At 37.5% G+C, this 20975-nt stretch overlaps 2 protein-coding genes across 2 annotated transcripts; one reads left to right on the forward strand and one right to left on the reverse strand.

Annotated features, from left to right (window-relative positions):
- Positions 1 to 5903: 5903 nt before the first annotated feature.
- Positions 5904 to 6836, forward strand: LOC148122301 (olfactory receptor 8B3-like). Its single transcript, XM_087905052.1, has one exon. It carries the CDS (start codon positions 5904 to 5906, stop codon positions 6834 to 6836), a length of 933 nt encoding a protein of 310 aa, XP_087761178.1.
- Positions 6837 to 19678: 12842 nt separating this feature from the next.
- LOC148122302 (olfactory receptor 8G50-like) lies at positions 19679 to 20623 on the reverse strand. Its single transcript, XM_087905053.1, has one exon. It carries the CDS (start codon positions 20615 to 20617, stop codon positions 19679 to 19681), a length of 939 nt encoding a protein of 312 aa, XP_087761179.1. The 5' UTR covers positions 20618 to 20623.
- Between the last annotated feature and the right edge of the window lie 352 nt (positions 20624 to 20975).

Genomic DNA, 20975 nt, shown 5'->3' on the forward strand with positions numbered 1-20975 from the left:
ACAGCAACCCGACAGCTAACATCAAATTGAATGGAGAGAAACTCAATGCCATTCCACTAAAATCCGGAACACGACAAGGCTATCCACTATCACCATACTTCTTCAATATAGTGCTTGAAGTTCTAGCAATAGCAATATGAGAACATAAGGGGATAAAGGGAATTCGAATTGGAAAGGAAGAAGTTGAACTCTCGTTATTTGCAGATGATATAATAGTGTACATAAGTGACCCCAAAAACTCTACCAAAGAACTCCTACAGCTGATAAACACCTTTAGTAACGTGGCGGGATACAAGATCAACTCCAAAAAATCAGTTGCCCTTCTATACACAAAGGATAAAGAAGCAGGAAGAAAAACCAGAGAAACTTCACCTTTCAAGATAGCCACAAATAGCATAAAATATCTTGGGATAACTCTAACTAAGGAAGTGAAAGACCTATTTGATAAGAACTTTAAGTCTTTGAAGAAAGAATTTGAGGAGGATACCAGAAAATGGAAAAACCTCCCTTGTTCTTGAATTGGGAGAATCAACATAGTAAAAATGGCAATTCTACCAAAAGCAATCTATAGATTCAATGCAATCCCCATCAAAATCCCATCAAAATTTTTCACCGACCTTGAGAGAAAAAGAATCAAGTTTATATGGCAAAACAAAAATCCAAGATAGCCAAAATAATCTTATACAATAAAGGAACTTCTGGAGGCATTACCATCCCTGACTTCGAGCTCCATTATAGAGCTATAGTATTGAAAATAGCTTGGTATTGGCATAAGAACAGAGGAGTTGACCTATGAAATCTAATACAAGACCCGGATATTAAACCACAAGTCTATGAACACCTGATTTTCGACAACGGAGCCAAAGGTATACAATGGAAGAAGGGTAGCATCTTCAAGAAATGATGCTGTCATAACTGGATGTCAAGCTGTAGAAGAATGAAAGTAGATCCATATCTATCACCATGCACAAAACTCAAGTCCAAATGGTTTAAAGACATCAACATTAACCTGTCTACTTTTAACCTGATAGAAGAGAAAGTGGGATTCTAGTCTGTTTGGATGCTCACCTTCCTAGACCTGGAGGGAGGGTGGAAGAGCTTGAACTTCCCACAGGGCAGGAATCCCTGACTGCTCTTAGGACTGGAGAGGGAGGAGGACAGGGAGTAGGAGGAGTGGGAGGGTATTGGGAGGAGGGGAGAAAGTGAAAATTTTTATAAATTAATAATAATAATAATAATAATAATAATAATAATAATTAAAAGTTTAAAAAATAAATAAATAAAAACCATATGGTGAACAACACCATAAAAACATCTCACATAATCAATTAACCTGACCTCATAGGGGGTTGCAGACTGAAGTGACAACCAGGGATCATACATGGGAATGACCTAGATTCTCTGAATATATGTTATGGGGCTGTACATTGGTCCTCTTGTGGGACTCCTGATAGTGGGAACAGAGACTGTCTCCAACTCTATTGCTGGCTTTTGTGACCCTACTTAGGTTGTAAGGAGGCTTCTAATATGTTCCCTGCCACTATCCACTTGTTTCCCAGCCATTTAGACTCCCAAAATAACCATACAAAAACTATATTAATTAAATCACTGCTTGGGAAATTACTTAAGCATATTGCCAGATAGTGCTTACATCTAGAATTAATCCATCTCCATTATTTTAGATTTTACCACAAGGCTCATGGCCTACTGGCAAGGTTTCAACATATCTGTCTCTTGTAGGCGGCTCCATGGTTTCTCTAAACTCTGTCTCTTTTTTCTCCGCATTCAATTTAGTTTTTCCTGCCTAGTTTTCCTCTACTCTACCACAGGCCTAAGACAGTTTCCTTTTTAACCAGTGATATTCACAGCGTACAGAGGGAATTCCCTCATCACCTACGCATTTCTGTTTAAATAAGAAGAAAGGTTTTAGTTTTAGTGTAGATAAATTACATATAACAAAACAGTTATCAAGCAAGAATTATAGTTACAATATTTATATCTATTTTCTCTTTTATCATAACTAAGGAAAACTTTTTCTATTCTTAAACTTCACCAAAGACTCCAGAATGAAACAATATTGCCTAAATTAACAGGAAGTACATTATAAGCAACCTTCAAAACTCTAGAATTGACAGAGAAACTCGCTGCCTGAACAGTCACCCAAAGTTCTTCTGTACTGTTGGGGCATCCATATTTAGTATACAGGCCCATAGCCCCATAGTATCCAGCAGACTTCTCTACATACCAGGAAATTTCAAAGACAGTTCCACCTGTATTGGCAGTTTGTCTGTCACTTTCTTCTGGATACTGCAGAATATCTGGCAGACTCTTTGATGAAGCAGGAACTCTGAAGGACCATCCGACCTTTAGGCAACTTCAGAAGTCTTTTCTCGGTGGTTCCTGCATGTCTAGTTCATACAGTATAGTAAGAAGCAGTCCAGATAAGAGCAGGTTTTTTTTTTTTGCCAAATGACTAACAAACTTCATAAGGAGCCTCTTCGATGCCCATCTTTCTCTTGAAGTAATTGGTGCTGCCAGGAGCGGATATGTCTCATTGTCATGAAAAGTTGTAAGTTCTTAAACACTTTAAATGCCATATTCTGTAGCTTCAAAATGTTTGAATAGTGACTATCTAACTGAAATATATCTATATATCTAGAAAACCTAACGAACATGACTACAAGCTTGACTTTTAGAGATTATTATCTATTAACCTATACTTCTTAACTGTACATTTTTAAATGAGCTATACAAACACAATACCTTAATTGAAATCAAAAATATACATATAATAAAATTGACCTAAAATTGGTATCCAATAAATCAAGATCTGTACCAATGCAAGTCTCTATAGCATATCCCCCCTTAAATGTAAACAAACATTTATAAACAATCATTTAGGGAATTTGGGCATAATTCTCTCTAAACTATTCCTGCTTTTTGTTGGGCAAAGTAATTTTTGGGCATGTTCATGGTGACCTTTCAGGGTCTTAGACCATAAAATCATATTAGTCTGGAAGGAGTCCACAGGTTCTCATCCTCTGAGGAAACAAAAGAACAATCTCTTTTCCAAAGCAACATATCTTTAGAACCATATTTTGAAGACAAAATACCTTTAAAGTATATAGGTTGGTCTAGCTTAGCAGCCCATACAATGAAATATCTTTCTGTACTTAGGTCCTTCAAAGTCAAAAAATTAAAAAACACAATAATATACATAATCCAGATTCTCTGTGCATATTTAATCTTTATATGGACTATTTGTTTTTACTCTATTAATTTTTAATATTTGTTTCATTATCTTTATTTCTTTAACCTATGACTGTTGTACTCAGTACCTTTAAAGACTGTGTTTTATTATTTTAATAAACCATTTAATTATTTTTGTAACTGTCTATATTCTTTTTCTTTTCTGTCCCAAGCCTAAGTACAATTTTTAAATACAGTGTGACCTATTTTGAGGTCATTTTCATCTGAATCTCTCTTTATTGTGTATCTGTAATTCTTTCCTGTCCAGGAGTGCTTCCTAAAATGCTAAGCCACAGCATAACTAAGTCCAAGGCTAGTTTGCTTTTTGGCTCCACTCAGTCCAACATGTTGGAGGAAGTTTGTTCATTGCCCTAAAAGTCATTCTCTCTGCCCCAAATCCAGGGTTTGCTCACAGCAGGACTGTGTTTCCATTAAGTGAGTTGTAGCACTCTGTTCACAAAACACACTTAAATGCTTCATAACTGGGCTTCTTCAAAGAGTCAGAACCAGATGTACTGGCAAACCAGAAAGCTGCCATTTTTAAAGAAGTGGCACAGTCTCAGTTAGATAAACTAAAACCAAACTGTCCAGTCAAAAGTTGTGGAACAACATATATCCAAATAAGAATATGAGAAAGTTTCTAGAAGTCTGGAATGATATATAATAGACAAGCATCTGTCACTCTGTTTCATTGTTGTTATATATAAATTAATTCCTAGTAGAAAGGCCAGTTTTAAGTGTCACAGTTTTATTAATTATGCAGAGACAAAAGAAAATATCCTTTATCTTAGAAAATACAAAAGCTTCTGAGTTCTGATTAATAATCTTTTTATTGCATGGTGTGAGTTATATATTTACAATATATGCTACTTGTATGTGTTTCCAAGTGTATAATGTTTGTCAGACGTCTTCCTAATAGAATACAAACATTTTGCAAGACTGTATTTTATCAAATATTGAAAAGCTTATTTTGAATACTTTAAATGTTTTAAATTTGATAAAAGTACTTGAAGTTTTTATATATGAAAAGTACATGCAGTGCTGTTAAATATATAACATGAACTTAACATTATTAATCTTCAGAATTGGCATTGTATATACTCATTTTAAATAATATGTGACATAAGATATTCATATAAAACTTGTCACTCATTGAGCATATTTGTTCCATATTGTCTCATATCTCATTTTTAATCTCTGCACCCCAATGTTTATTAAGCCTTTCCCTCCTACATTTATGTTACGTGTACATATATGTATGCATATAAAATCTATTAAAACTATTAAGAATAAGAAGGAAAAACATGGTGTTTGTTTTAAACAGATCAGGTAATTTACATATTTGTGCCTATACATGTGTGTGTAGAAACACAAAGATAATTGGGGAGGCAAAAGTCTAAACCCTATATCGACACTGGTGGATGCATGGTCCCTAGAGTGAAAAGAAAGGATGAGTATAATTGTGAGTCTCCCAGGAAATAAGGATCATGATGAAGAGTGTAACACAATTTCCCCACTCCTAATTCAATATAAATGCTCTCCTCTGAAGAAGAACCTGGACATTCTTCTGCCCTGCCTATAAGTACACACATCCTGCAGTTAAAGGGCACTTCTCTGCTTCCAGAAAATACTCAAAGCCTTAGTAGCAAATAATAATCTGCAACTCAAAAATTGGTCCAAGAGAATTAAGTCTTGTGTATATCTTCTTTAAATTGAAAGATCTGAAACTTTTGAATCTGAAATATTTATCCAGGTAAAGAGGGATATGGGAAAATACGATTACTCTAAGGATTGAACTGAAAATTGTGAGTTCTGAATTCCAAGTATACTAATATCCATCCTTCTTTCCTCTGTCTTTTTAAAAAAAATAAATATTAGTTTTCTTTAATTTTTGTTTTATTAAAGAGACTTTTCATATAGTATATTTTAATTACCTTTACCTGTCCCCCAACTCCTTCATAGTACTATCCCCTCCCCCTCCATCAAAATCCACATTCTTAATGTCTCTTTACATATGATGGGCTTCAGCAAGTTTCTTCCTTTTCCTATGTAAAATGAAACTCAAGTGAAACCTGCAGAAGAAATCATTCAAAGGGATCAGAGTGGCTTAAGAGGCATTGACCATGGAGTTGCAACATCACTACTGGTGTTCACTTTTATGGGCAGAACTCAAGTCTTCCAGATTCATGACTCTGTTACAAGGGCATTACTCTGTTAAAAGGGGACAAGAAATATTCTCTTCGTGACTCTATCCTTTTCTTTTGTTTTTAGATTAGACACATATTTTTCTTTCACATCACAGCAAAATGAACCTGCAGTAGCAACCAGAACCAGCACTGCACTGTCCAGGCATCTGTTCCCAACTTTAAGGATGTATGGAGGGCTCTAGTGAAGGAAGACAGGATATTGGAGCAGGTTATTGCTTATCAGAATATTATTCTTGCTTTTTCATTAATGATACTAAAATTTGGTGCCAGTGGACTTCTGACTTAAGATAATATTTCGTGGCTGCAACAGCTGATTCTATATGATTATTCTGGAATAGAGGAGACATTCCCTACTTACAACTTGCAATTAGGAAGATACCCAAGACTAGTAAGAGTCATTTCTAATGTAGCTCTACTTTCTATGTTCACAGATCTCCGTAGAGAAGAATGAACTTAGTAAATGTCTCTTTGGTGACAGAATTCATTCTGGTAGGATTAACAGACCAGCCCAAACTTCAAATGCCCTTGTTTTTTCTCTTTCTAGCAATGTATCTGGTCACTGTACTGGGAAATTTGTGTTTAATAATTCTGACTGTGCTGAATTCTCACCTCCATACTCCTATGTACTTTTTTCTATTTAACTTGTCCTTTATAGACCTTTGCTATTGTTCTGTGTTCACTCCCCAAATGCTGATGAACTTAGTATTAAGGAAGAATATAATTTCTTACATGGAATGTATGACTCAAGTCTTTTTCTTTTGCTTCTTTGCTGTTTCTGAGTTTTATGTGTTGACTTCTATGGCCTATGATCGCTACATGGCCATCTGCAATCCACTGTTGTATAATATTGTCATGTCTCCAAAATTATGTTTGAAACTTACTCTTGGGTCCTACTTTATTGCATTTTCTAATGCTGTTGCTCACACTGTATGCATGCTGAGACTGAACTTCTGTGGTGCAAACACCATCAACCACTACTTCTGTGATATTCCTCCTTTGCTCCAGCTGTCCTGCACGAGCACATATGCAAATGAACTCGTAATTCTTGTTGTTGGGAGCATCAATGTCATTGTTCCTACTTCAACTATCTTTATCTCTTATGGTTTCATCCTCTACAGCATCTTCCACATCAGTTCCTCTGAGGGAAGGTCCAAAGCCTTCAGCACCTGCAGCTCCCACATTATTGTTGTTTCTGTGTTCTTTGGTTCAGGTGCACTTGCATATTTCAAACCCTCCTCAGCTGGGTCTGTGAATGAAGGTAAAATCTCTTCTGTCCTTTACACCAATGTGGTTCCCATGATGAATCCCTTAATCTACAGTTTGAGGAACAAAGATATTAAAATCACCCTGATGAAAAGCCTGAGCAGCAGGAAGTTTTGATTGTACATGGTTGTCTTTATGTCTCTTATTTTAAGCATAGAAATAATTTCTGTATATGAGCTATATTTCAGCAGATGGCTTTACCTCTATTATTTTTCCCTAGAAAGTATTTGACTTTTTATTTTTACTTTTTTGTTGCTGTTATTTTTTTGTGTTTGAAAGGCAGAATGAATTAGTGTAGCTGTGAAACCTAATCTGTTCATATAAAGATATTTAATTCCCCTATTTGATTTTTCTATTTCCTGAGTTTGCTTTCTTCATTTTTCTTGTCATTTTCTCCATTTTCTATTCTCTTTCTTAATAAATAATGCCACTGACATATTGATTTGAGGTTGGTTCGTACAATTAATTAAAAAACTTTTAAATAAAAAAATTTAAGAATACCACAGAAAGTTCTTACACATTGTGCCCCATTCATTACAAACATTTTCTCTCTTATTTTCTAAAGATTTTTTTTCAATTGGTCAAATAAATTTACACTATGATGGCAATTTTCATGGTGTGTGGTTTTTTTTTTCTGTTTGTTTGGGTTTTTTTTGCTTCATTGTTTTACAGTAGAGATTTGAGTTCATTTACTAAACAAAAAATGCAATAATTTGAATGTTTTAAGTGCTAGCAATTCTTGAAAGATCAGGGGCAGATAGGGTAACAACAAAAGTCATTAAATGAGGAAACAAGAGGACAATGAGTAAATGAAAGCATTTCCCTGTAAAGCCTCACTGAGGCGTTCTGAAAATCATATTATTATCTGAATCTCAACTTTCTTCTGTAGAGCATTGCAAATATTTCCCTTGCTTTATTAATCTCACATTATCCTTAACACCAACAATGACTCTCAAGTAATAGTGTTTTGAATAATGAAGATGGCTTTATTGGGAACTGAAGACAGGGTATATTTGTTCAGTCTAAGTAGAGTGAAGACAGCTAAGTCAAGAAATAAAGAGCAAGTGGTCATTGAGGCACTTGTTAGGAAGAAATCTTCAGAGAGTGCAGGGCGGGCAATAGATGCTTCCTTCTATGGCTGCTTTTCTCTTTTCTGGAACCTCCTGGAAATATTATGAGGATTGAACCATCTCTCTGGATAGGTTAAAAAGTGTAAGCTAAAAGACAATAAAGAGAAGTTTAACCCATATGAAGATTATGAGACAAGTAAATCATTCCATTATACTTGAATTTCATATGGGTTTACTATATAAAATTTCTCTGCAAAATGAACTAAATATTACCAAAATGAACTGTGTTGGCACAATAAATGTATCAAGGACAAAGACTTTAATAACACGTACTCTTTAAATATATCTGATTTTTTTCTCCTGAGAATGAATGTGAGTAGAATGTATTTATATTCAGTAGTCATTTTAAATTATTCAACAAAAAATGAGAAATTACAAAGCTATTGAAAGACCTTTCATTCTGGATACATGCTGCCCTTCAAAGTATGTGGGAGGACTGTGGAATTCTTTGAATTTCTAAAAGACAAATTTTTTCTGTCTAATGAAAATATTTCCTTTAACAAAAGACTGTAGCATTATGAACAATAGTAAAACATATCCATGGTCCAAGTGCCTATGACATCAAACAGAGATCACTGTACACTTCTGCAGAAGTGTTTGTTGCAGTGAGAGTTCCAAGAACAGGTCAATACAAATAGACACCATTATAACACAAGATTGTCCACTTTCCACCATTTCTTTGTTGTTATTAGAGGCTTCAATAGGGTCCTGTAGCTGTAAAGGAAGCCAGGAAGTTACTTCAACATAGTCAGGATAAAGGATTCGTGTGTAGAATAAAATCATTGGAATGTATGTGGATCTATGCTTGATGAAGTAGCTCTCAGTAGATCAAGACCAGCACAGGTAATTTAGCAAACCCCTACATAAGAAAATAGCTGAGGAAAATTGTTGATGCTGAATACTTGCTTAATGTGTTAACCCTTGAGGGTAATAACCTAAGTAGCATACAAAGCCCTAAGGAGGAATATAGGCTCAGGGGTAGCTGTCATAATTTCTTTATATAAACACATGACCATTAAGACTTCTGATTTCATCAAAATATCTATACTGCATATAAATATTTATATACTCCTGTATATATCCTTATTTTCACAATTAAATGTGTTACAAAACTATGATTGGATTTTATTTATATGAACAATGAACAAGCATATTGTACTAACTGTATGCAATTAACATTTATCCTACAAAATAAATCTCATGGAAGCAAACCTATGAATGCAATATAAAACTATATAACAATTTAGACTTATCCAGGGCAGAGACAACCAATTTACGACACCTAAGGGATAATTTTCACTTATGTCAGAAACCAAACAAAATATCATATAAAACACATCCTCTGGAATAAGCACAACACGCACGCACACACACACACACACACACACACACACACACACAGTCAACATGAAAAAATTAACCAAGGGTCTAAGAAGTTTATAGAAGAAAACCATAAAACACTGTTTAAAGAAGTTAATTAGTTATCATTATTAATTGGTCAGAAATCTTACTTCGTTATGGTGTTAATATAATCCAAAGCCATCTATAGAATTAGTGCTATCCCTAGCACATCCCAGTGACATTTTTAATCTTTTTAAAAATATAATTCTTTTTTATTTATTTTCTTTGCTATATTCATATTCCTTTTTTGATTTTTTTGATTTTTTTCTGTTTTTCAACATTTTTTTAATTTATTTATAAAAATTTCCACTTCCGCCCCTCCTCCCAATACTCTCCCACTCCCCCTTCTCCCTCTCCTCCTCCCTCTCCAGTTCTAAGAGCAGTCAGGGTGTCCTGCCCTGTGGGAAGTTCAAGTTCCTCCCTTCTCCCTCTAGGTCTAGGAAGGTGAGCATCCAAACATGCTACATCCAGGGCTGTCTCGCCAGTGTAGCAGAAATGCTGACTAGGCAGGCAAGTATTGCCAGAGGATTGGGATCTGTGCTCCACGAAGATGTGTCTCAGGCTGTCCCTTGGCAATCTGTTGTGGTGTAATGCCACCTGAGTCGCCATTTGTATTGACTCGACCTGGCTGTCCTTGGAAGCCATATGTGTGTCTTTTTCTTTGTTTTTGTGTTCTTTGTGATCCTGGCATATTGCTAACAGATCAGACTATTCTAGGCAGTTGCGGATACAAACAAGACTGCTGAGGACATTTTTGAATTTTGTCCCATTATTCATTAAAGCCTTTGAGGAAATAGCCAGTTCTGGAAATAGGGAAGTCATCGTTAAAATAATTCTTTAATGATGTGGAGCAAAAGGAGTTGCTCTTATCAGGAGAAACCTTAGAAGCCTTCTGTAGGAAAACAGCTGCAGCAACACTAGATGTTTGCCTGAGAATTACGTGCAGGAGGCCTATGCAGCCTTCATTATGGCCAGAATAAACCTAGGCTAATTACAACATCTGACCCTGAGAGTCGGGGAGGGAAGAAAGTTGGGATTTATGGTTTCAGACAAGTTTGAGATCATGTCTTTAATATTTCCTAGCAGAAAGTTTTCCCAGAAAGATAGTGGCCTTCTCCTCTCACACCCCATGATATTCTGAGCACAGGGTCACTTTGCCCAGTCAGTCCCCTGGTTCAGACTGGGCGAAAGTCCTTGTGCCCAAGTCAAAGCAATTTCAAAGATTCTTTTTGTAAACTGTTTTATGCTTTTTTTTTAAAATGATCTGATGATGTATGCCTTTGCCAAATTCTTTGTTTGTAAAAATATAAAAACCTCGCACTAAAAAAGTAAAACGCAACAGCATTTTCAAAACACATTGAGAGTGACTGTCTGTCAATTTCCTCCACCATATCCTGAAATCTTCCATCCTTCGTCCTGTTCCCTCACGGTTTGAGTGGCTCCCCTGAGCCGTTCCATAGCACAAACAGACTAGGATCCCAAAAAGCCAACACATGCAGACGAAACAAGTCCCAGAGCCATTATCAATGGCTTCTCAGACAGTCCCCTTGTCAGCCACATTCAGAGATTCCGGTTTGATCACATGCTCGTTCAGTCCCAGTCCAGCTGGCTTTCGTGAGCTCCCATTAGACCAGTCCCCTTGTATCAGTGGGTGATCGCACTCCTCGCGGTCCTGACTTCCTTGTTCATGTTCTCCTTCCTTCTGCTCCTCATTTGGATCTTGGGGGCTCAGTCCAGTGCTCAAATGTGGGTCTCGGTCTCTATCTCCATTCATCGTCGGATGAAGGTTCCCTCTGATCCTGCCTTCCTTGCTCATGTTCTCCCTCCTTCTGCTTCTCATTTGGACCTAGGGAGTTAAGTCCAGTATTCCAATGTGGATCTCTGTCTCTATCTCCATCCATCGCCAGATGAAGGTTCTATGGTAATATGCAAAATATTTGTCAGTATGGTTATGGGCCAAGGCAAGTTCAAACACCCTCTCGCCTGCTGTTCAGGGAACAATCTGGGGACCTCTCCTTGGACCTGGGAACCCCTCTAGAATCAAGTCTCTTGAAAACCCTAAAATGACTCCCTTAGTTGAGATATATACTTCCCTGCTCCCATATCCATCCTTCCTCCCTCCCACCATCCCATTCCCCCAAGCTATCCCCAATCCTCCCCTACTCCCTCCTCTCTAACCATCTCCCCTTCCTTCCACCCTCCCACCCCTCCGTGCACCCAAGGTTGCCTGGCAATATTGTCTACTTCTAGTATCCAGGAGGATCACTATATGATTTTCTTCAGGTTCACCTTCTTATTTAGCTTCTCTAGGATCATGAATTATAGGCTCAAAGACCTTTTGTTATGGCTAGAATCCACTTATGAGTGAGTACATACCATATTCCTCTTTTTGGGTCAGGGTTACCTCACTCAGTAAAGCGTTTTCTATTTCCATCTATTTGCATGAAAAATTCAAGATGTCATTGTTTTTTACCGCTGAGTAAAATTCTAATGTATACATGTTCCACACCTTCTTTAACCATTCTTCTATTGAGGGGCACCTAGGTTGTTTCCAGGTTCTAGCTATTACAAAAAGTGCTGCCATGAACACAGTTGAACAAATACTTTTGTAGTATGATAGGGCATCTCTTGGGTATATTCCTAGTTGTGGAATTGCTGAGTCCTGAGGGAGGTTGACTCCCAGTTTCCTGAGAAACAGCCACACTGATTTCCACAGTGGCTACACAAGTTTGTATTCCCACCAACAATGGATGAGTGTTCCCCTCACTCCACATCCTCTGCAGCATAGGCTATCATTGGTGCTTTTGAGTTTAGCTATTCTGACAGGTGTAAGATGGTATCTCAAAGTGGTTTTGATTTGCATTTCCCTGATCGCTAAGGAGGTTGAGCATGATCTTAAGTGTCTTTTGGCATTTCAAAGTTCTTCTGTTGAGAATTCTCTGTTCAGTTCAGTACCACATTTTTTAATTGGGTTAATTAGAGTTTTAGTGTCTACTTTCTTGAGCTCTTTGTATATTTTGGAGATCAGACCTTTGTCTGAGGAGGGGCTGGTGAAGATCTTCTCCCAGTCAGAAGGTAGCCTTTTTGTCTCACTCACAGTGTCCTTTGCTTTACAGAAGCTTCTCAGTTTCAGAAGGTCCCATTTATTCATTGATTCTCTCATTGTCTGAGCTACTGGGGTTCTACCTAGGAAGTGGCCTCCTGTGCCTATATCTTGTAAACTACTTCCCACTTTCTCTTCTATCAAGTTCAATGTGGTCAGATTTATGTTGAGGTCTTTAATCCATTTGTACTTGAGTTTTGTGCATGATGATAGATATGGATCTACTTTCATTCTTCTACAGGTTGGCATCCAGTTATGCCAGCACCATTTGTTAAAGATGCTTTCCTTCTTCCATTGTATACCTTTAGCTCCCTTGTCGAAAATCAGGTGTTCATAGGTTTGTGGGTTAATATCTGAGTCTTCTATTCGATTCCCTAGGTCGACTTCTCTGTTCTTATGCCAATACCAAGCTGTTTTCAATACTGTAGCTCTGTAATAGAGTTTGAAATCAGGGATTGGTATACCTTCAGAAGTTCCTTTATTATATAAGATTGTTTTGGCTATCCTGGGTTTTTTGTTTTTCCATATGTAGTTTATTATTGTTCTCTCAAGATTTGTGAAGGATTTTGATGGGGATTGCATTGAATCTATAGATTGCTTTTGGTAGAATTGCCATTTTCACTATGGTGATCCTCCCAATCCAAGATCAAGGGAGATCTTTCCATTTTTTGGTATCCTCTTTAATTTCTTTCTTCAATGACTTAAAGTTCTTGTCAAATAGGTCTTTCACTTCCTATTTGGTTAGAATTTTACCAAGGGTGAAAGCTGGAATGGGATAGGTGGCGAGAGAGCTTACCAGGGTGGAGGCGCCTCTGCAGAGTGACCAGGGAGTCAAGGAACTCGGGGAATGTCTGAGCTCCTCCTTGCTGGGCTTCTGCCACAGGTCAGGAGCAAACTCACCCCTCTGATGGATGTCCGCTAGAGGATCAGTGCCCTTTGCTGGCCAGGAATCTCGCTGAGCTGACACAGGGCCTACCTTACCTCAGGCAGGCTATTGAAACACAGTAACTCCCTCTTGCCGAGTTGCACTTACAGCCCAGTCCCAGCACACAAGAAGGCAAAGCTGGGAAATTTTATGGCCTGAGGAGGAAGGGAGGAATAAAGGAAGGGGTACCTGGGTGAAAGCTTTAATGGGGCAGGAGGCGAGAGAGCTTAGCAGTGTGGAGCCATCCCTGCGGAGTGACCAGGGATCAAGGGGGTCGGGGAATGTCTGAGCTCCTCCTTGCTGGGCTTCTGCCGCAGGTCAGGAGCAAACTCACCCCTCTGATGAATGTTTGCTAGAGGATCAGTGCCCCTTTCTGCCCTGGATTCTCGCTGAGATGACACAGGGCCTACCTTTCCTCAGGCAGGCTCAAAATTATAATTCTTTATTGATTCTTTGGAAATTTCACATCATGAACTCCAATTCCACTCACCCCAAGGCCCTCAGTATCTTCTCCTCACCACTGCAGCATGCCCACCGAAAATGAATTAAAGCAAAACAATCAAACAAACAAATAATAACAACAACAAAAAACTCCTTGCGATTCTGTCTTTCCAATACCTCTTCATTCATCACAGTGACATTGGGAGCTATGGTGTGACACCCCCAAAATGTTCATTGAAGTGAATCATTCATCTGGTTCAAGACCCCTCTGGCACCCAATGATGCTCCGTGTTATGGAGATCCTGCAGATATTGTTCCACAGGACCAGTCCCTTCACATACTCCAGCAGTTCATAGACAGAGTAGATGTTAGGGTGTGCCAACCCAAGACTAAGGTTCTGAATCTGGATGGTAGCTGAACTGGTCAGTCCAGGACAGCCTCACCAGGTGAGGGGAGAGCCAAGCCTTCTAGTCACATGCCATCAGCAACTGATTTCCCATGCCTGTGGTGAGGGGTGGGGCCATTTCTCTAGTGCAAGAGGTTTGGCACCTTTCCCATGGTGCGGTGGGGTCAGCTCTCCTGCAATGGTGTCCAGTGATAGGCAGGGTCAGCTATCATAGGAACAGTGAGGGGTGGGGCTGGCACAACATGACCCTTGGATTTCAACAACAACAATAAATTCCTAATACCATCATGTCATACTGTAAGCCATGGGCATTATCAGAGACTCCTCTCTGCAGCACACATATGGACCTAGACATGCCCTCCAAAGCATCATGTATCCTGACATCACCATGATCCTGGTGACAGCACAGGCCACCCGAATAAGTAGTCCCTGTAGTAGTAAGGATCTCAGACACACTCACGATTTGAGGTGATTGTCCAGAACCCAGGCATCCCATTAGCCCCAAGTAGCAACAGGAAATAAGGACATCAACCCAGACCCTGGGTGTTTCTGTACACTGATGCAGACGTGGCCCATGGCAGCAGTCTGAGTATAGATGACACCACGGCTTCATATAACAGTGTAGGCCACCTAGATAGTCATGGTCCTGACAGCAGCATGCCCCCCAGAAAACATCATAGTCCCAGGTTGAGGTCCAGAGCCTGGGCATTCGTGTAGCCTTTGGTTGTACCATTGAAAACAGACATCAACACAGGACTTGACTACATGAGGACCACAGACCCTGATAGGGCTCTTTGTAACAAGGTTCTTTGTAACAACTCAGGAATGGATATCACCATGCCATAGGTGGTAGTGCAGGCCACTCAGGTTGGCATGGTCTAAATGACAGTGTGAAATGCCAGACTGAGAGGACCCTGGCTGCCCTGGGAGTGTTTTACTTTTTTCTATTGTATAATATTGGCTTCTATTTAAAAACATCAAGTGTCTATATGTGTGAGGATTTACATCTGGGTCTCTGATTCCATTCCATGGATTTACCTGTCTGTTTTTTGACAATACCATGCTGTTTATATTATTATAGTTCTATTTGATACTGATGACCATACTTCCAGAAGTTCTTTTGTTATTTTAACTATCCTATTTTTTGTTTTGTTTAATTTTTTTCATATGAATTTGAGTACTGTTCTTTTAGGAACTGTAAAGAATTGTGTTGGAATTTCAATGTTGATTCCACTGAATAAGTAGATTGATGATGTGGGATTCCCCTCCATATGCTATGAATACCATTGGTTAATAAGCAAACTGTCTTGAGCCCATGATAGAATAGAACAGAGTTAGGCGGGGAAAACTTAGCTGAATGCTGGGAGGAAGAAGGTGGAGTTAGAGAGAAGTGATGTAATTCTTTTGGAACCAGACAGAACCTTACCGGGTAAGTCACAGCCACATGGCAATCCACAGATTAATAAAATGGGTTAAATTCAGATGTAAGAGTTAGCCAATAAGAAGCAAGAGCGAACTGGTCAAGCAGTGATTTAATTAATACAGTCTCTGTGCTGTTATTTCAGGGATAAGTGACCAGGAATCAATAAGCAGCCTCCTCTTACTACAGATTGCTTTTGGTAAAAGGGCAATTTTTACTATTTTAATTCTAATTACCTATGAACATTGGAGATCTTTCCATTTTCTGATCTTTCCCACATGTTTTTCTTCATATACTTAAAAATTCTTGTCATACAGGCTTTCCACTTGTTTTCTTAGAGTTACTCCAATATATTTTATATTATTTCTGGCTATTGTAAAGGGTGTTTCCATGATGTGTTTCTCAACCCATTTATTTTAGAATAAAGGGGAACTACTGATTTTTTGAGTTTACTGGCATCCTGCCACATAACTGAAGGTTATTATCAACTGTAGGAATTCCCTGGTAGAAATTTTGTTGCTGCTTATATTTGCCTTCATATCACTCAGAAATGGTAATACTTTGATTTCTTCATTTCCAATTTGTATCTCTTAATCTCCTTTAGTTTTCTTGTTGCTCAAGCTAGGACTTCAAGTGCATACATATTGAGAGAATAGCCAGTCTTGTCTTTCTCATGAATTTGAAGGAATTGCTTTGAGTTTCTCTTCACCTAATTTGATGTTTGTTATTGAATTTTTCTATAATGCCTTTATTATGTTTAAGTATGCCCCTTGTATCCCTGATCTCCCAAGACTTCTATTATTAAGGGATTTTTTTGAAAGCTTTTCCAGCCTTGATTGAGATGATTATATGCTTTTTATTCTTTCAGTTTCTTTATGCTGTAGATTACATTGACAGAATTTTGTATAATGAAATATCCTTGCATCTCTGGGATGAAGCCTAATTGACCATGGTGGATGAACTTCTTGATGTTTTCTTGAATTTAGTTTACAAGTATTTTACTGAGTACTTTTGCATGTATGTTCAATAGGGAAAATGCTTTATATCTCTTTTTATATTGTTGTTGTGTCTTTGTGTGGTTTGCATACCAAGGTATCTGTGATCTCATGAAATGAATTTGGTAATTGTCCTTTCGTTTCATGAAATAATTTGAGAAGTATTGATATTAGGTATTCTTTGAAAATCTGGTAGAATTTTTTATTAAAACAATCTTGTTCTGAGCTTTTTTTTTTGGTTGGGAGTCTTTTAATGACTGTTTCTATATCCTTAAGATTATGAGGGTATTTAAATTGTTTATCTGATCTTGATAAACTTTGGTAAGTGCTCGCTCTTTCTTTAAGGTTTTATAATTTTGTAAAGTATAGGTTTTTGAACTCTGACCTAAGGATTCTTTGCATTTTTTCATTGTCTGTTGTTATGCCCCCATTTTCATTTCTGATTTTGTCCTACATAATACTTACCCAGGTTTAATACAAGAAGAGGTACTTAGTCTTACTGCAGCTTGTTATGCCATGTTTTGTTGATACTCATGGAAAACCTTTCCTCTCCTAAACAAAAATGAAGGAGGAGATGATCCGGGGTGGGAACATAAGGGTTGTTATGGGGAGAGGAGACGTGGAGGAGAGGAGGGAGTAGAAACTGGGGCAGGAATATAAACTATATGGATAAATTATTTTTTTAAAAAGGTGAGTTTTCATGCTCCAATGGATTTGATGTGTCACCCACTGTCTAAGTTAGGAACTTACACTAACATAATAGTGTACAGGTTTGGAGTAGTCTAGGGAGAATTGTTGTTGTTACAGCAGTAGAATTTTTATAAAGTCAACAGTTTAATGATCTTAGACAACTAAATTAATTGCCATATTTTTGAAGGAAGAGGCTGGATAGCTCTGCACTATTTGGATATCTGCACTTCCTCCACAGCCTGATGCAGGGAGAAGGCACACAGTAGATATAGTCTTTGATCCTAGATATCACTCCACCTCAACTGATCCAAATATGTTACTTGTCATTGTACTTTACCTAGAATATGATGCTCTGCTCCAGTTCCAACAACATCAAAGTGACAAAGACAATCCTTTTGTAGATTTGAGTGTTTTCAATAATTAGTTGACTGGTTTTTCTATCTTAATTGCCTCCTTCAAAATGTAGGAAACACTTATCCTACCACAGAACCTCCATTCTCTTCAGTACAGTATTTTGGGGTTTGTAATTCATAGTCTTTGTGATTCTGACAGCAGTTGTAGTGTTCTGACTCAATATAGGTGACCGACTTCTTCTGAAGTTTAATTCTGGCCCAACTTCTAGAGGAAGATGCTTCCTATTTTATGTTAATTGCATGTATATATGTGTGTCTTTGGCATAGTAGAGTATTTCTAAATTCCTCTTATCTTAACCTCTAATGCCTCTTAGAGATGAATGCTCCTCAGCAAAATGCCAAAACATTCATTGAATGAAATTTTATTTCTTGATCTCCTAAAACTGTTATTAAAGTCGAAATGCTATGCACTTGATGTCAAATATTTATTAGCTACAATATGATCAGTTTTTGTATATTCGAGGCCAGCCTGATCTACAAGAACTAGTTCTAGGACAGGCGCCAAAGCTACAGAGAAACCCTGTCTCAAAAAACCAAAGAATGAAAATTATGAATTGACAAAATTCATAAGATATACAGATAAGCTTAAATGATTTATTAAAACAAACAAGACATCTAAAATGAGGAAAACAAGATAAATAGCACTTTTGGATTGATTTACTCTGAGAGCATATTCTAATACAAAGTTTTATGAACAAAAATTATAAACAAAAATTAAATATTTACACGTAGGTAACTTATATACAATATCTACATGACTAATAATGCAAATAAAGAATGAATTTTTCCTATGCTATCAGAGAGGAAACAGACACAGTTAATGAGTTTCATTTTTGTGCTAACAACGAAATAAGAATATCTTTACACCTAGAAAAAGTTTGGCTTGAAATAGGAAAAAGATAATTTTTCCTATTCTGAGTTTCCACTGTAGAATATTAGAGATCACTTATAGCTACTGGGAGTATATTTTTATAATTTCTAAAGAATAGAGTTCATTATGGTCTGACACATACTTAGGTGGAACAATGCTAGGATAAATTGGATTCAAACAATCATACTTTTCAACTTGGAAATTTCTGTCCCATTCATGTTTTCTTCAATCATCAAAACTGTTAATTAGATGTATTATTTTTAATAGTACATGGTAAGTGACCCACATGCTATATAACATAAACAAACAATTTTGATAGATATGCATACATAGAGTTGTTTGAGATAATAGAAAAGATAAAATGAAGAGAAATCAAGAATTATAGAAACTCAAGGACTTCTTTTGTCAACACAAATGTTTTCTTATTTATAGTTCTGGTATTCCAAGATGAGGCAGAAGAGGCATGTCAAAGAGGGGTCTTGTCATATCTTTGAAGTCTAGCTGAAGACAAAGCCACCAATATTTGGTGCCTACTGGAGGATTTGTATGAAATAATAATTGTGAGGTAATCAGGTTTAAAAGTTGATGCTAGGAAGAGGAATAAATGCTCTAGTGCTATGCTTTTGGGCACAGATTAATACAGTGAGCAGGGTACTATGTACTACTTGGAAATTTCCACACTCGTCTTTGTAATGCAACAAATTTAAAGATTTTGGAGTTCACTACAATCACAAAGTCTATAATTTTCTAAAACAATGAGTAAGCGCCTTATTCTAGGAGAATCTATTCTAGGTATAAACCAGAGAAAACAATGAGTAAGCGCCTTATTCTGGGAGAATCTATTCTAGGTATAAACCAGAGAAAACAATGAGTAAGCGCCTTATTCTGGGAGAATCTATTCTAGGTATAAACCAGAGAAAACAATGAGTAAGCGCCTTATTCTGGGAGAATCTATTCTAGGTATAAACCAGAGAAACCACATTGCTGCTGCTGAAGACTTCAGGAGAAAATTTGAAATCATCAGGAGATACAGAAATTTTTTGAAGTGAATGATGCCATTTGACTCAGAACTAAAGTTTATTCTTTTGAACTTAATTTGATAAGTGTCGAAAAATAAAATGTATTGATTTTAAGTGATGTGTTTTTTCTATGATTGATGTTTCTTTACACATGGAACTTCTTTTTAAGAAATAACTTATTTAGAGCGAGTTTGACATCCCTGTTTCTCAGGCTGTAGATCATGGGATTCAGCATGGGCACAACAGTCGTATAAAACACAGAGGACACTTTGCCTTTGTCTTTGGAGCTGACTGAGAAGGGCTGTAGGTACATGAATGCCAAGGAACCAAAGAAGACAGCAACAGCAGAGAAGTGGGAGCTGCAGGTGCTGAAGGCTTTGAATCTTCCCTCAGTGGATTTGATACGGAGGATGCTAGCAATGATGAAGATGTAAGAACCCAGGATGGTCAGGGTTGGAATAAAGATATTGAAAGCACTGAGGCACAGCAGTACTACTTCATTGACAAAAGTACTGGAGCAGGCAATCTCCATCAATGGGAAAAGATCACAGAAGTAATGATTTATTATATTAGCCTTACAGAAAACCACTCTTAGCATGCAGAGAGTATGAACTGCTGCCCCGATGATGCCCATGCCATACACGCCACCTACCATCCAGGAACAGACTTGGTAAGACATAGTAACATTGTAGAGCAAAGGATTACAAATGGCAACATAACGGTCATATGCCATTGCAGCCAACATGTGACACTCAGATATAACAAAAACAAGGAAGAAATAGAGCTGAGTCATACATTCTTGATAGGAGATGACATTCTTCTTTGCCACAAAGCTCACCAGCATTTTGGGTGTGATGACAGAGGAGTAACAGAGGTCAATGAAGGACAGACTGCTGAGGAAGAAGTACATGGGGGTGTGCAGGTGGGAGCTGAACAGAATCAGGATGATCATTCCCAGGTTCCCCAACACTGTGAGCAGGTAGATTCCAAGGAAGAGGAGGAACAGGGGTAACTGCAGCTCTTGTTGGTCTGTTAACCCAGAGAGGATGAACTCAGTCACCATGGAGTCATTTATTTCTACCATTTCACCTTAGATGTTCTATGTAGGTAATGAAGAAAAGGTTATTTATCACACATCTGCTTGATGTCTGACATTGAACTTCTTTTTATTCTGGTGTTTCCTGTTTTTCACAGCTCTTTATTCATGTAACCTGTTAAAGACTTTAACACGAGACACAGAAATACATATTTAATACATCTATGTTTATCTATGTGCCCAAAACACCCAAAGAACAGATTTAGTAAATTCAATGGAGTTTTCTAGCAGTTAATCATGTCTATGTCATAAATATTGTTTTATATTAAGATATCAAAATCATCTAGGGACTCCCAACAAATCCTCTGGAAAAATTTTGCCATAAGTTAATGAATGAAGCAATGCT

This window comes from Myodes glareolus, chromosome 4, assembly GCF_982192425.1.
Source record: "Myodes glareolus chromosome 4, mMyoGla1.1, whole genome shotgun sequence".
In the NCBI taxonomy this organism is placed as follows: Eukaryota; Metazoa; Chordata; class Mammalia; order Rodentia; family Cricetidae; genus Myodes; species Myodes glareolus.